The sequence below is a fragment of the Mauremys reevesii genome, linkage group 15 (genome assembly GCF_016161935.1).
Source record: "Mauremys reevesii isolate NIE-2019 linkage group 15, ASM1616193v1, whole genome shotgun sequence".
In the NCBI taxonomy this organism is placed as follows: domain Eukaryota; kingdom Metazoa; phylum Chordata; order Testudines; family Geoemydidae; genus Mauremys; species Mauremys reevesii.
The window spans coordinates 4,607,564-4,624,989 of record NC_052637.1 but is presented as its reverse complement, the minus strand read 5'-3'; the positions used below and the strand labels follow the sequence as shown (position 1 = coordinate 4,624,989).

General features: G+C 41.4%; 1 protein-coding gene across 1 annotated transcript in view; it reads right to left on the bottom strand.

The window, feature by feature from the left end:
* The window catches only part of LOC120383513 (butyrophilin subfamily 1 member A1-like), a 31,220-nt gene that overhangs the window by 13,380 nt on the left and 414 nt on the right, over window positions 1-17,426 (bottom strand). Inside the window, exons 2-6 of the mRNA XM_039501683.1 lie at window positions 14,837-14,953; window positions 10,843-11,190; window positions 9,379-9,660; window positions 5,834-5,854; window positions 5,291-5,311 (exon numbers count right to left, since the gene is read on the bottom strand). Coding sequence (XP_039357617.1) covers window positions 5,291-5,311; window positions 5,834-5,854; window positions 9,379-9,660; window positions 10,843-11,190; window positions 14,837-14,953 — 789 coding nt within the window. The remainder of the gene's footprint in view (window positions 1-5,290; window positions 5,312-5,833; window positions 5,855-9,378; window positions 9,661-10,842; window positions 11,191-14,836; window positions 14,954-17,426) is intronic.

The following is a 17,426-nucleotide window of genomic DNA, read 5'->3' as shown; positions in this document are numbered from 1 at the left end:
TGAGAGGAGCCCAACAGGAAAAATTAGGATGTTTGTTCACCAATGCGAGAAGCTTAGGTAACAAAATGGAGGAACTGGAGCTCCTGGTCCGGGAATTGAAACCGGATATCGAGGGAATAACAGAAACATGGTGGAACGGTAGCCATGACTGGAGTACAGGTATGGAAGGGTATGTGCTGTTTAGGAAAGATCGATGCAAAGGTAAAGGTGGGGGAGTAGCACTGTATATCAATAATGAGGTAAAATGTAATGAGATAACTAGCACTGCAATGGACAATACGGAGTCTGTTTGGGCAATGGTCACATTGGGGAAGAAAACTACCAGAGCCTCACCCGGATAGTGATTGGGGTGTGCTATAGACCGCCAGGATCTAGCTTAGAGATGGATAGAGAGCTCTTTAATGTTTTTAAGGAGGTAAACACTAATAGGAACTGCTTGATCATGGGGGACTTTAACTTCCCGGATATAGATTGGGAAACAAATGCTAGTAATAATAATAGGGCTCAGCTTTTCCTAGACGTGATAGCTAATGAATTCCTTCATCAAGTGGTTGCTGAACCGACGAGGGGGGATGCCATTTTAGATTTGATTTTGGTGAGTAACGAGGACCTTGTTGAGGACATTGTTGTAGGGGACAACCTTGGCTCGAGTGATCATGAGCTAATCTGCTTTCCAAATAAATGGGAGGATAATCAATAGTGCATCTGAGACTAGGGTGTATGATTTCAAAAGGGCTAATTTTACTAAATTAAGGCGACTAGTTAGGAAGTGGACTGGGCTAACATATTTAGGGATCTAAGGGCAGATGACGCCTGGGGTTACTTCAGGTTGAAGTTGCAGGAGTTGTCAGAGGCATGTATCCCGAGAAGCGGGAAACGGCTCATAGGTAGCAGTTTTAGACCGAGCTGGATGAGCAAGCGTCTTAGAGGGGTCATTAAGAAAAAACAGAAAGCGTACCAGGAGTGGAAAATGGGAGGGATCAGCAAGGAAACCTACCTTATTGAGGTCAGAGGGTGCAGGGAAGCTGTGAGAAAGGCAAAGCGACGAGTGGAGATGGACCTAGCGAAGGGATTAAAACCAATAGCAAACGGTTTTTAGCCATATAAATAGGAAGAAAACCAAGAAAGAAGAAGTGGACCGCTTAAAACTTTAAACGGAGTGGAGATTAGGGATAATCTTGGAATGGCACAATATCTGAACGAATACTTTGCCTCGGTCTTTAATGAGGCTAATGAAGGGCTAAGGAATAGTGATAGAGGGACCGATGGGAATGAAGATATGGGGGTAGACATTACGGTATCTGAGGTAGAAGCCAAACTTGAACAGCTTAACGGAAGTAAATCGGGGGGCCCGGATAATCTTCATCCTAGAATATTAAGGGAATTGGCGAGGGATATTGCTAGCCCGTTAGCGATAATCTTTAATAAATCCCTAAATTCGGGGATTGTACCGACTGACTGGAGATTAGCTAATGTAGTTCCTATATTCAAGAAGGGGAAAAAAAGTGACCTGGGGAATTATAGGCCTGTTAGTCTAACATCTGTAGTATGCAAAGTCATGGAAAAAATCTTAAAAGAAAGAGTGGTTCCGGAGCATGAGGCCGATGGCAACTGGGATAGATTACAGCATGGATTTACGAAAGGCAGATCATGCCAAACCAACTTGATCTCCTTCTTTGAGAGAGTAACAGATTTTTTAGACAAGGGAAATGCGGTGGATCTCATATATCTGGATTTCAGTAAGGCGTTTGATACGGTACCGCATGAAGAATTACTGGTTAAATTGGAAAAGATGGGGATCGAAATGAAAATCCAGAGGTGGATAAGGAGCTGGTTAAAGGGGAGCCTGCAGAGGGTAGTATTGACGGGGGACCTGTCCGGTTGGAGGGGGGTTACCAGTGGAGTTCCTCAAGGCTCGGTTTTGGGTCCGATTTTATTCAATCTATTTATTGCTGACCTGGGAACCAAGAGTAGGAGTGGGCTGATAAAGTTTGCGGATGACACCAAGTTGGGGGGTATTGTCAATTCGGAAGAGGATCGGGATATTCTCCAGGGAGATTTAGATGACCTTGTAAACTGGAGTATTAGTAACAGGATGAAATTCAATAGTGAGAAGTGTAAGGTTATGCATTTAGGGATGTCTAACAAGAACTTTAGTTATAAGCTGGGGACGCACCAGTTGGAAGTAACGGAGGAGGAGAAGGACCTAGGAGTCCTGGTTGATCGCAGGATGACTATGAGTAGGCAATGTGATGTGGTCATAAAAAGCTAATGCGGTCTTGGGTTGCATTAGGCGAGGTATTTCTAGTAGGGATAAGGAGGTGCTAGTCCCGTTATATAAGGCATTGGTGAGACCTCATTTGGAGTATTGTGTGCAGTTTTGGTCTCCCATGTTTAAGAAGGATGAATTCAAACTAGAACAGGTACAAAGAAGGGCCACTAGAATGATCAGAGGAATGGAAGGCCTTTCGTATGAAAGGAGACTTGAGGAGCTCGGTTTGTTTTCCTTAACCAAAAGAAGGATAAGAGGAGATATGATTACACTCTTTAAATATATCAGAGGGATAAATACCAGGGAAGGAGAAGAATTATTTCAGCTCAGTGCTAATGTGGACACGAGGACGAACGGATATAAACTGTCAGTCAGGAAATTCAGGCTTGAAATTAGACGAAGGTTTCTAACCATCAGGGGAGTGCAATACTGGAACAGCCTACCGAGGGAAACAGTGGGGGCGAAGGACCTCCATGACTTTAAGATTAAGCTAGATAAGTTTATGGAGGGGATGGTATGATAGGATAACGGGCTTAGTCAATAGGTCAATTAAGTGCCACACTGGTAAATAGTACAATGGGTCAATGGTATGATATAACCTTTTCCAGAGGGTTTGGCTGGAGAGTCTTGCCCGCATGCTCGGGGTTCAGCTGACCGCCATATTTGGGGTCGGGAAGGAATTTTCCTCCAGGGAAGATTGGCAATGGCCCTGGAGGTTTTTCGCCTTCCTCCGAAGCATGGGGCAGGGGTCGCTTGCTAAGGAGTGGGTGGATCGGCTTATGTGGCCTGCATCTTGCAGGAGGTCAGACTAGATGATCATAATGGTCCCTTCTGATCTTGAATTCTATGATTCTATGATTCTATGAATACCCCCAATTGATCCATGTCAGCTAACTAGGCTCACAAGACATGGGCTGGGGGCCTGTAAAATTGGGGTGTAGACGTTTGGGCTCATTTTGTGCCTACACTAGAGTAAAGTATCAAAAATAATTGATTATCTGCATGGACTTAGTTCTGAAAGTTTTGAATTCCTTAGGGAATTAGGAACCTAAATACCTTTAAAAAACTGGCCCTAACTTCCATTGATTTCAATGGGCATTCGGTGTCCAAATACCTTTAAAAAGCTGCCCTTAGAGCCCAATCCCGGTTCCTTGCAGATTACATGTTCCCATTGACTTTGCTGGGAGCGTTCGGTGTGCACGGAATGTAATATTGGGCCCTAAAATTATCAACATTATTCTGTTAGTGTTGGATCCTACACGCATTGAAATCCAAGGCACAGCTCTAATTGATGGTAGTGGTGCAGCATCAGGGCTTTCATGTTTTTCTCATTTAAAAGAATAAAACATGAGGAGACAAATTTGTATGAAGTTTTCCTTGTTGGAGAAAAGAGCACAACACTTACCGATTTCTGTATCACGTTTCCCTAAAAAAACCAGCAGAAATAATATAAATTATGATTAGGAACATTTTTCTCTTGGATATACGATTGTTTGAGTTTTGTGAAAGTTGGACATTGTGTATAACTTTTCATATTACCTGGGGGGGGGGGCAGTGGGGAATTTATCAGGCTTAATTTCATCCCAATTTCCTTTTAAAATTAAATGAAAAAATGAACAACTCCTCCTCAAACATAATTACACACAAGATCCATGTTGGACCAAATTATTTACTCATCAGATGAGGCAACAGGACATTTGAGGGCACAGAGTCCTCCTGGTCCCCCACGTCATGGTGCCTCCAGCACCATGTGGATTTCACCCTCAGAGAAGATACATTTCAAAGAACATTTTCTTTCTAATTTCCTCTTACCCACATACTGAATACGTATCAATACCTTATCACTGATATTTCATGTGATTTTCAAATTGATCTCTCTTTAATAATAATCATCATAAATAATAGAACAGCAATCAACTTAACGGAAAAGGTTCTATGTGGAGAAAAATTGAACTTACTGATTTCTCCAAGATGTTTCCCTAAAGAAACGAAATAAAGCAAACAGATGTAAATACAAGTTATTTAAGAATATTTTCAGTTCATGGAGATTTAAAGGAGTGTTTTCATGATATGAACACCTGGCCCCTAAATACCAAACATTTCATTCATGTTTTACTAACCATGTGTCCACACTAGAGTTAAGTGTCCAACAGTAACTGACTATTTTCAAGGATTTAGAAATACAGCAACACCAGGGCTCTGGGATGAAGAGCAGCTGGTTTAAGATGAATCCAGGCAAGAGCAAAGTGATTCAGAAGCAGGGACACATTTTGAAGAACTAAATGAGACTCTCCCCTTCATTCCATTGAAGTTGTACAGCCCCCATTCACAAACCCATTGATCCAGGCTATTGGCAGGGAAACAACTGAGGTCTGGGGAGAAGAGTCTCTTTCCAACCCATAGGGAGGGCGCGGAGCACCAGCAATGTCCTATAGGGTGTGGCTACACAGTAACTGAATACCCCCCATTGACCCATGTCAGCTAACTAGGCTCACAAGACATGGAGTGGGGGCCTGTAAAATTGGGGTGTAGATGTTTGGGCTCATTTTGTGTCTACCCTAGAGTAAAGCATCAAAAAATAACTGATTATCTGCATGGACTTAGTTCTGAAAGTTTTGAATTCCCTAGGGAATTACGGCCAGATTTTTAAAAGGTATTGAGGTTTCTAAGTCCCATTGATTTCAATTGGCATTAGGTGTCCAAATACCTTTAAAAAGCTGTCCTTAGAGCCCATTCTCGGTTACTTGCAGATTACATGTTCCCATTCACTTTGCTGGGAGCGTTAGGTGTGCACGGAATGTAATATTGGGCCCTAAAATTATCAACATTATTCTGCTAGTGATGTGACTTGTGCATTTAGTGTTGGATCCTCCACTTGTTGAAATCAAAGGCACAGCTCTAATTGATGGTAGTGGTGCAGCATCAGGGCATTCCTGTTTTTCTCATTTAAAAAATAAAATACGAGGAGACAAATTTGTACAAAGTTTTCCTTGTTGGAGAAAAGGGCACAACACTTACCGATTTCTGTATCACGTTTCCCTAAAAACAGAAATAAAATATAAATTATTATTAGGAGCATTTTTCTCTTGGATATATGGTTGTCTGACTTTTGTGAAAGTTGAACATTGTGTATAGCTTTTCATATTACCTTTTGGAGTGAAATTTATCAGACTTAATCTCATCCCAATTTCCCTTTAACACTAAATGAAAAAATAAACGACTCCTCCTCAGATATAATTACACACAAGATCCATGTTGGACCAAATTATTTACTTGTCTGATGAGGCAAGAGGACATTTGAGGGCACAAAGTCATCCTGGTCCCCCATGTCATGGTGCCTCCAGCACCATGTGGATTTCACCCTCAGAGAAGATACATTTCAAAGAACATTTTCTTTCTGCTTTCTTCTTACCCACATACTGAATTATTATCAATACATTATCACTGATATGTCATGTGATTTTCAAATTGAGATCTCTTTAATAATAATCATCATCATAAATAAGAAAACAGCAAACAACTTAATGGAAAAGGTTCTATGTGGAGAAAAATTGAACTTACTGATTTCTCCAAGATGTTTCCCTATAGAAACGAAATAAAGCAAACAGATGTAAATACAAGTTATTTAAGAATATTTTCAGTTAATGGAGATTTAAAGGAGTGTTTTCATGATATGAATGCCTGGCCCCTAAATACCAAACATTTCATTAATGTTTTATTAACCATGTGGTGACACAAGTGTTAGGCGTCCAACTGTAACTGACTATTTACAATTCTGGAAGTTTTGAATTCCTTATAGAATTAGGCTCCTAAATGTCTTGAATGATCAGACCCTAACTCCCATTGATTTCAGTGAGAGTTAGCTGACCATATACCTTTAAAAATCTAGCCATTAGAGCCCAATTCCTTGCATTATCTCTCACACTCCCATTGGCTTTGCTTGGAGCTCTGGGGGTGCAGACTGGAATTTCTGGCCCTCAAATTATCAGCATGATTGTTTTAGTGATAGGACTTGTGCATTCAGTGCTTGATCCTACACTCATTGAAGTCAATGACAAAGATCTAACTGATGCAGTAACTGGGCTTTCATCTTTTTCTGGTTAAAATACTCCACCCAAAAAATTTCATAAATAAACAAAGAAATACCCTTATGAGGAGACAAATTTGTACAAAAGTTTTACTTGTTGGAGGAGAGAGCATGATATTTACAGATTTCTATATCCTGTTCCATCAAAAATAAACAGAAATAAATATAAATTCTTATTAGGAGCATTTTTGCCTTCGGTTATACAGTTGTCTGCATTTCGTGAAAGTTGCACAGTGATTATACAATTCATGAGCCTTTGATGGGTTTCATATTCTCAACACCAGGAGAAAAAAGTTTTCCCTTCTCTGGCCTGGTCTACACTACGACTTTATATCAAATTTAGCAGCGTTAAACCAAATGAACCCTGCACCCATCCACACAACACAGCCCTTTATATTGATATAAAGGGCTCTTAATACCGATATCCATAATCCTCCTCGATGAAAGGAGTAGTGCTGAAATCGGTATTGCCATTTCAGATTAGGGTTATTCATGCATTCTTTATTACTTCATCACACAAATGGGGGGATAACTGCCTCTCTGGTTCTTTAGTAGGCTTGCCTGATATTCTAGGCAGGACTGTCTCTACCTTTAGACAAAATGGCTAAACAGGCTCCATGGTTGCTGTGCTATGGCGTCTGCCAGGGAAATCCAGGGAAAAGGGCGCAAAATGATTGTCTGCCGTTGCTTTCACAGAGGAAGGATTGAGTGACGACATTTACCCTGAATCACCCGCGACACTGTTTTTGCCCCATCATGCATCTCAACCCAGAATTCCAATGGGTGGGGGAGACTGTGGGAACTATGGGATAGCTACGGGATAGCTACCCACAGTGCAATGCTCTGGAAATCGACACTAGCCTCGGTACATGGATGCACACCTGAATTAATGTGCTTAGTGTGGCTGCGTGCACTCGACTTTATACAATCTGTATCCAAATACCAGTTTCTATAAAATTGGAATAATCCTGTAGTGCAGACATACCTTTAATCTCTGACTTATTGTTTCTCACCATTGTCAGAACACAGATTCAGGCTCAGAGCTCATATCTATTCAGACCCCTCTTTTCTACTGTGTATATTTTTTTAATATTACCTATTGCGATGAAATTTGCCAGGCTTTGTCTCATTCCAATTTCTTTTCAACATTAAATGAAATCACAGATAACTGCTCCCAAAATAAAATCACAACAATCATTATGGGGACTCAACTCTGTACAAAATATTTACTTCTCAGAGGAGGGAAAAAGACATTAACTAATTCCCACAGTCCATGGGGACTGAGGAGGGAATAACTGCACAGCTGGGTGGGAAGTGGGCAGAAAAGAGAGAGGAGTGGAGAAGGTTTTGGATCAATCTTCTCTCTTCCCATTCCCCAAATGCTCCATTCAGCTTAACTGAGGCAGTTCTGGGGGAGAAATATTCTGTGCCTGTAAAGGGCTGGTGCAGATCACTGCCTCCTGGAGCAAATGGGAACCTTAGTAACGTTTCCTTCCCTGTGCTGCTGGGGGGAGCGCAGTGCAGGTCGGTGCTTCCCCTGCTTGGCCTAGTATAAAATTTAATTCTTCCCTTTTTTCATTCATTAGAAGAAAATTTCTTGTTAATTTCACTAAATTTTGCCATGATGTTTACCTTTCATTTTAAATAGATAAAGAGTGAGGCCAATGAAACAAACACAGAAAACTGGGAGAATCACACTCAGAGCCACCATCCATGGATTCGCCCTTGGGAAAAAGAAATCTGAAAAATAAACCCCACAGGATTTACATTAGTTTGGAAACAGGAACAACACTATTTTTTCTCTATTGCATATAACTATGTAAATAGTCCCCAGCAGGACGTATGTGAGATAGGAGTGAAAACATGACCCCCTCTCTGCTACACAAAAAACCGAAACCTGATTTTAAAAATTACTCCAACCAACACAACTTTAGCACTGATTAACCTGTGAATAAACAGGCCTGGTTTGATTCATGGTATTCAGAGCTTCATTGAGTTCAGGGGCAAATTCTCTGCTCACAAAACAGAACTGACTTCAGTGGAGTTATGGCAGTAAACAATTTGCTCCTCACTGTTCAGCAGCATTCAGAAATTGCAAGAGTATTTTAGTGAGTCACTAATAATTTCCCCAATTATTTCAATGAATTATAATTGCAATTAATCCAAACATTAAGTGCTGAAAATTGATTCATCTTCTTGTGCCGTTCTTGTGTTTAAATCATCTAGCCAGGGTGGGCATTTCAAACATGCCTAAGGCCTTCTCCACAGAGGATTTGTGCACTGCTTTAGTGAAATTGGTGTAACACTCATGCAGTTATCGTTACATTGATTCCACAGCTGACCACATATCAGGACTGCCCCAATGTAACTAAACTGATTGACAAGACTTTAAATTGTAAATCAGCTGAATAGTGTCCTTTCTCCATTTAGTATAAATCAGAAAGGAACTGACTTAAGCTAAAAACATAGGACACTCTGAAACTGAAATAAGAGCATTCAAACAAGAGGTTTCATCAATAACTCAGTAGCTAATCAGTGCAGCTTGCATGTGTAAACAAAAGCAAAGTGAGTTATGAGCACAACTCCCATTGAATGTCAGCGGAAACAAGCCCACATAATTTTGGTGACATTTCACTTATTGAAAAGGTAGCAAACAAACCATAGTGTACAAATTCACAAAATCACTGTGGTGAAGTTAAGTTTTTAGGAACAAACTCTTTCAAGGTTTGGTGAATATTTCTTCTCAAAATCATACTATTTTTTTAAGAAAGATTTTCAGGAGTATCAGAGTTAGGATTAAATTTACATGAAACCCAAAACTCTGATAATTCTGAATCTTCAAAATTAAGGCAATCAGATTGCCTGAGTTGTGACCTGTAAAGGTACCAGTTTCTGAACTTCTTTGTTTTTATGTAGGTTGTAAACTATGCACAACAGATGCTTCAGTTCTTTGTTTCCTATGTTTTGTTTTGTTTCTGATTAAGGTGATTTAAGCGTGTGGGTTTAGCTGGTAACTGACCTGCTATATAAACTGTTGATTCCTTTTCTTGATTGAGAACGGTGTTCCTGATCCAACAGGACAGGTTCTGGTTTGAACGTTCTTTTATAATAATAGAATTTTCTGTTTCAAACAGGCCACTAACCCCTAGGGATTTTGCTTCAGACAGTGATGGTAATTCTTGCCCACTGCGATCTCTCCATAGCACCTTGGGCTCTGGGTACCACCCAGCCGACTGACAAACCACCCGGATCCCTCCATCCTGGTGACTCTCCACAGAGATGAGAGGATTGGAGCCCAAAGCTAGAAGAAAATTACATAAATGTGTGACAAATCAATGGGGCAACTTAACAGCTAAAAGGATGAGTGAGAGATTGTGGATCCTTTACTCCCACTAGAGATCACTTGATCACATAGAAGGGATAAATGAACACTGGAACTTCTGAATTCCCAATACCCATGGACACAGGAAAAGATGTGAACAAATATTTAAAATAATTTCACTGAGTGAGAGATATTGTCCTCTCTACCCAAGAGAAGTGGAGCACTGAACACATTTGGAGATCTGGTTACTTCATTTAAATACCTAGTGGGATATGAATTTTTCAGAAAGCCAGTTTTTAGTATATTGGATAAACATTTTGTTTGTTCTATTTTTAAATAAATAAATCTAACTGGCTCTATGGTTCCTGTGTCAGAGCAGCAGGGGATAAATGCTTGGACTCATCCACTAACGGTAAATACATAATGTCTCCCTCCCTCACCACCATCTTTATGTGGCCTCAGCCAATTAGAAAGCTACAACTGATTTTGACTGCACCCCAACTAACTACCTGTAATGACCACATCAGAAGGCCTATAAACCTGGCAATCCCACCTTAGCCTCGCCTCAGAATGACTGCAGAGAAATTGGAAGACCACAGGCTGTCCACACTTGAAAGGCTACAGCAGCACAGCTTCACCACTGTGGTGCTTCAGTGGAGACACTGCTTACACCAACAGAGGACTTCTCCTGGTGTCATAGGTAATACACCGCTCTGAGAGGCAGTAGCTGGGTTGACAGAAGAATTCTTCTGTTGACCCAGCGCTACCTGCATGGGGACTTAGGTCAGCTTAGTTTTGTCACTCATGGGGTGTGCATTTTTCACACCCCTGAGAGACAGTTAAACTGACCTATTTTTCTAGTATAAACCAGACCCATATTTGTCTAGATGTCTTTTCCCTCCTCTCTCTCCCTCCTTTTGAAATCAGCCAAAAACATCTTTTGGGCAAGGAAATCTCTTGACCATTCTGAAGAGGTCTTTAATAAAACTTTGGGAAAGTTTTCAGAATATTTTCCAAAGTGTATGAACGTGGTTGTGTGCTGAAATCTAGATATGCTGTGTTACTCTAAAATAATTCACAAGCTGTTAGTCACAGTTGTTGCAGTAGAAAAGAACAAAAACTGCAGCCCAGACTAAGATAATACAGACAAGAGCAGCTGACCTGCTATCTTCAGTTCCAATAGGGCTTCTTCATAAAAAGAACCATCTTGAACAAAACAGTTGTATTGTCCTTCATCTGAGGGTCTGATATTAAGAATCTGCAAGGAAATATTCCCATCCGTGATGCCAGCTTTCAAAAGCTCTGTCCTTCCATGATAGTCTGGCATCTGCTCTCCATACTGATCCTTTCCTTCATGATACTGGTGAACAACTGAAGTGAACTCAGATCGGAACCATCTCACCTCCATGTTCACAGCGCTCATCCTGGGGGACACGTGACAGGGTAAAACAATAGCCTCACCCACAATGGCAGTGACAGGGTGACTAGGACCCATCACTCTGAACTGGGCTGTGAAATACACCAAAACAAAAAGAGAACAAGCTCAGGGGGAAAACATGCTAGAAACAAAAGAGACAGTAGGGTCAAACTTTCCAAAAATTCAGCCTGGGGCAGACACTTGGCATGCAAATTTTCAACCTGAATATTTGAAATTAGGAAAAGTTACAAGCAACTGAAAAAAGCATTTATAGTAGAAAGTGACATGCCAGCTCATGTATAGGTGTCACTGATAACACCCCTTATATTAATTTGATATGCAATAGAGCCATTTCAGTGGCCCGTGAATGGGCAGGGTGACCTGAGTATATACACTGTATTCCTGAGCTCTGATCTGTTCCAGCCTTCACTATATTTCTGATGTGATTTTCAGCATTGGCTGTAACATGAGAAGGGTGAAAAGATGAAATCCTGACTCCAATGAAGTCAACAGAGATCACCTAGAATTTCACCCTAATGTTTTGGGACCCAGCTTCTTTGGAGACCACACCTCTCACCTCGTATGAGGACACCATTTTCATTGAGATCAGTTGAGGTTCTTGAGTTTTCCTCCTTTGCCCCCTCCACCTGTTTTTAGTGAGACGGGGTCACTGCCAGGACATTTTCAGTACAGGGTCTTCAACTCTGGGACTCACTTGCCTCGGCCTCACTGACCCCAGATCACTTCAGCTTTAGGCCAGGTAGCCTTGGTGTTTGAGAAAGGACTGGGTCACAGAGGGTGCAAGCATGTGAAGTAGGATGCTCAGCGTGACCAGAGGTGCATAGGGCAGCCCACAGTGGAAGTGACAATATCAGGGAAGGCTGCAAAAAGGAGAGAAGATTCTCCCAAAACTGGTGGTTTACACTATAGTTAGATTCACCAACCAGTCACAAACTGTGCTCCTGATCCCCCACACTGGTTATCAAGAAAAGAAATCACCCAGCCCCCTTTACTGCATTCCACTCTCTGGCTCCCAATTGGCAAATAGGTTCAGTACAGTGAGAAGTTACTTAAAACTATTCACTTTACAAAATGCTCTTTTAATTCCCCAAAGGACCAGACACATTACCAGATCAATACTGGTTTGAATCTTACCCAAAATACCATGCTGCTAGCCAATCCTTTAGTATCTAAATCTAAAGGTTTTATTAGGAATGAAAAATGAAGAGAGTTACTAAATGGTCAAAGCAGTCAGATATATATATATATATATATATATATATATATATACGCACACATATATACAGAAAGAGAGACTTCAGAATCCATATATCAGGTTCTTAGCAGCACTGGTGAATTTGCTAGCTTGCAAAGTCCCTCTGGAACACATCTAAAGCTTGGAGGGGTCTATCAGTCCTTTCTTCAAAACGTCAGTTACTCCAGAGGTGAGAAGCAGGATTGCGGACAAAATGGAGAAGATGCAGCTGCCTTTTTATATCCTTTGCCATGTGGCGTGTACATCCTTTGTCCCAAACACAAACTCACAGCACATGGGCATGAAAAGGTACTTGGAGTCCCCTGTCCATCGGCATGTCCCCGTAGGCGCTGACTTTGTGGGTGATCCGGGGCTGGAGCACCCACAGAGAAAAATTAGCACTCACTGGCAGCCAAATCCCCACCCCACAACAACTCCTCCTCTGCCTACCTCCCAGCGCCGCAGCCAACCAGCTGTAGCAAGCGCTGGGAGGGAGGAGTGGGAACGTGGCATGTTCAGGGGAGGAGGCAGGGAAGAGGCGGGTCTGGGGCGGGGATTTGAGGAAGGGGTTGGAATGGGGGAGGGAGGGGGCGGGGCAGGTGTGGAGTCAGGGTGGGTGCAGAGGCGGGGGTAAAGCACCCACCGGCAGCAGTAGAAGTCAGCACCTATGCATGTCCCTACATGTCCTGAAGAACAACAAGGAGTCCAGTGGCACCTTAAAGACTAAGATTTATTTTGGACATGAGCTTTTCCCAAATAACTCTGTTAGTCTTTAAAGTGTAAACTGACTCCTCGTTGTTTTTGTGGATACAGACTAACACGGCTACCTCCTGATACTTGTCTACTTGTCCTGCTGATTCATAGCTCCAGGCTTCTCTCAATGGTTCATTCTACAGCAGGCTGCATAGCGCTGATGCCGGTCTGTCTGGAGGTGTCACCCAAATGCACAGCACAAGTTTGAGACACAAATATACCGCACATATTTATATCTCACCATATCAAGATGATACAGACTATAAACAAACTTGTATTTAGCAAAATCAAGCCTTTTCCACTGATACCTTACATAGAATCATAGACCTGGAAGGGATCTCGAGAGGTCATCACGTCCAGCCCCCTGCACTCATGGCAGAACCAGCACCATCTAGACCACCCCTGATAGGAGTTTGTCTAACCTGCTCTTAAAAATCTCCAATGATGGAGATTCCACAACCTCCCTAGGCAATTTATTCCAGTGTCTAACCACCCTGACAGTTAGGAAGTTTTTCCTAATGTCCAACCTAAACCTCTCTTGCTGCAGTTTAAGCCCATTGCTTCTTGTCCTATCATCAGAAGTTAAGGAGAACAAGTTTTCTCCCTCCTCCTTATAACCTTTTAGGTAGTTGAAAAAAAAATATGTCCCCTCTCAGTCTTCTCTTTCCCAGACTAAACAAACCCAGTTCTTTCAATCTTCCCTCATAGGTCATGTTTTCCAGACCCCTAATCATCCTTGTTGCTCTTCTCTGGACTCCCTCCAATTTGTCCATATCTTTCCTGAAATGTGGTGTCCAGAACTGGACACAATACTCCAATTGAGGCCTAATCAGTGCAGGGTAGAGCGGCATAATTACTTCTCGTGGGATATCTTGTATAAGATTTATTGTGATTTTGTAATATTGGTATCAATGGTCACCCATATTCCATACAGCCTCACACTCAGATACGATGATATAAGTACCTAGATAGAGAAACTGAGTTCCCTCATATGCGGCAGGTGGAGAATTACTCCTCCAGAAAGGTTGTGGAGGAAGTGGAGACTTATTTACTGATACTGAGCTGTGACGAAGTGGGAATGTTCTTGATGTGTTATGTGAATGCTGAGTGGGGAATATTGACCTGGGAAGGTTGCAGGGCAATTTTGCTGGGGTTGCCTGCATTGGGGAAGGCAGGATACCTGAGCATGTAACCTGAGAACCCAGGAGGGGGTGGGGGGTTCAAGGCCAGGTAACACCTCTGCCTGGGACACTGGACAAAGGACAAAGGCTGGGGGAGGAGCCAGAGGGAGGCAGAGTGAGAGTCTGGAGGAAGTTTCAGTTTGGAGCTGGCTGGGAAATGGAGAGGGGTGCCACAACGGGGCTTGGGCTTCCCAACAGCGCTGTGGCCTCACTGAGGGCCCCAGAGGGACTTAACTGTACCAGCAAGACCTGTTTTGGACTGTGTTCCCGTCGTCTAAATAAACCTTCTGTTTCACTGTCTGGGTGACTAAGTCATGGTGAATCGCAGGAAGCCGGGGGTGCCGGGCCTAGTCTCTCCCCACACACTCCGTGAAAACTGCCAATCTGAAATTTGTTGTAGGGTGGGTTTGGGTGTATTTTGGTTTGGTTTTTTTTGGTTTTGGTCTCTTTTTTTTCAGTTTTGTTCAAAGGAGTGGAATAGGCATGATTTATAAATCACCACCATGAAACAAATCCTACAAGGAGCAGCAGGACCAGTGGGATTCCTACCTGATTCCAGCTTGTGAATGTGATAAGTAATGAAGAAAATGATCAAATTAGGCAGAGAGGCGCTCACTGCGGAGCTAGGACAGAATGAAAGAACCTTCATCTTCACTGTAACTTGATCTGGACAACAGGATATGGAAGAGAAAAATACTTTACTAAAACATGTCTTGCATTCAAATCTGATTTTGTTAGAAAAAGAACTATTATCTGTAGTTAGTGAATTGAACTGATTGTTTCTTGTCACCGTGTCCTTCAAGATTTTAGAGCTGGTAGATCTCATCCTCTCACACCTTGTTTTTAATCACAATTTCAGAGTGGAAAACAAACTTTCCTGATTTTTCAACTCCCAACTGGTTTCTCAACTTTGAATGGACGAGTCATTGAATTGAGCTAGTTGGGTACATTGAAATGAATAAAATATTTTCTCTGTACCTGCAGAACAGGCTATTGCTGTCAAAAGCTGGGTCAGCCCATAAACAAATTCTGTTTCCAGGTGCTTAGACAGTGACTGCCACTGCTTCATTGATCTGATTTTCTTTAAAACTTTTGAAACAAACATATACTGCTTGAATGTTATATGCATTAGCATCAGTTGTCATAATTTTAATCTGAAATATAAATCAGTATTTAATTTAAATTTAAAAAATCCAAGTGAAAGAAAAGCCTCTGATTTAATTTTTTTAAATCATTTTTAAAGATCAATTTTCATCCATTTCCTTCAGACCCTTATTGCCAAAGAACTACAGCACTTTGATGAATTAAATTAATAGAGGTGATACACTGGTTTGTGTAGATTGGATGAATTATTGCAGAAAACTGAAATTTGTTTGTGCCTTTCAAAAACAGAGCAGCAGCACTGCCAAACCCAGGATTCAAAAGTCAGTGTAACCCACACCCTAATGTGTTAGATGTGTGTGGTCTTGTGTTGTCTGCAGTGGCACTTGAACATTTTTTACAGTGGGGGTGCTGAAAGCCAGTGAAAGTGCCCCCAAAATTTTTACCTCATGCCCCCTTTATGCCTGTTCACGCCCTCCCCTCAGAGCTGGGGCTGGGAGCAGGGCTGTATCTGCAGAAGGGTGGGGCACAGACAGGGGTAAAGGGACTGAGGCTGGGGCCACAGCTAGTGGCGGGCAGGAGTGGATCCCCACGTGCAGGGCCAGGATCGCAGCCCTGGGACCAGGAGTGGAGCCCCACATAAAACCTGGGGACACTGCACCCCCCACACACCTCTGCTTCCTGCACCTATGATTGTCTGGTCTTGTAGCTTTGATTAGCTGTAAAACTGCATAATTGCTTAATTATGGGAACATATACAAGCTGTACATTTTTGTGGAGTGTTTTTTTTTGTGCTTTAGAATATTTGTTGCTTTATGAAAATCGATACAAAAAATCCCCCCCCTGCACACATTTAAAAATATAATCACAAATTGGGTCAAAAAAGTTATGTTATTGACTTTAAAATCAGTATTTTAAATATACACCGCTACCTCGCTATAACGCCACCCGATATAACACAGATTTGGATATAACGCGGAAAAGCAGTGCTCTTGGGGGTGGGACTGCGCACTCCAGTGGATCACAGCAAGTTCAATATAACACAGTTTCACCTACAAAGCGGTAAGAGTTTTTGGCTCCCAAGGACAGCTTTATATCAAGGTAGAGGTGTACATTTTGAGTTCCTATTTTTTTGCCATTTGGTTTCTCAGCCTTGAGGGTACACTCAATCTTATACTTTCCCCTGCAACTATAAAGGCTAGAAATTTTTTTTTTACTTTAAATGAAATCAAGTACTCTCACATAAACTCAAAACTAGAACATTAGGGCTTTCAGAAAATTACCGAATGCTGTGAGACAAAATAAAATTCACAAATAACACAGAGCTGACAATACTGAACCTTGTCAAAAATACTTAAACAAAAATGATATTTCAATAGAATGTGGCATTTAGAAATTTTTTTAAAATATATTTTTTGTTTTTTAATGTTTCTAATTTCTCCACAAAATGATGATAAATGGAAAAAAATATTTCAAATTGACTCAAAATAAGAAACGCTAATCAAATGGAATAAAAATATTTTATTCACCCATCCCTTATCCTGTCTCAAAGGAGAAAAGAGAGGAAAAAAAGAAAACTGAAACAAAGGAAAACTAAAATCTAATATTTTGTGCAATAATACGTGATTAAAAATAAGCAAAATGTTTTAAACAGAGCAAAAACAATTTCCCAACACTACTGCCATTTTTAAATAGCTGCACTCCTATAGGTTTCTTCATGATATTACCCCTTAAATGGCTCTTCACACAGGAGGAGATAATCTGTTACACAATGTATAAATTTCCCTTTTTTAGTATGGCCTGAAGTCCCTACTCAGTGACACTCTTGAACACAGGATCAGTATTAGGCACATGCTTAATTCCCACTATGTTCAGAAAGAGAAAGATGCAGTTTTCTGTTTCGATTGATTCTGAGCATAATTTTATTTTTTACAAAAACAAAAGGATTCAGCCGCCCTCCAGTCAAGAGGCAGAAAACTGCAACAGGGAGAAAACCAGACTGATGGCAGCTGGGTTTGGTGCAGTAAATTTCCGGAAT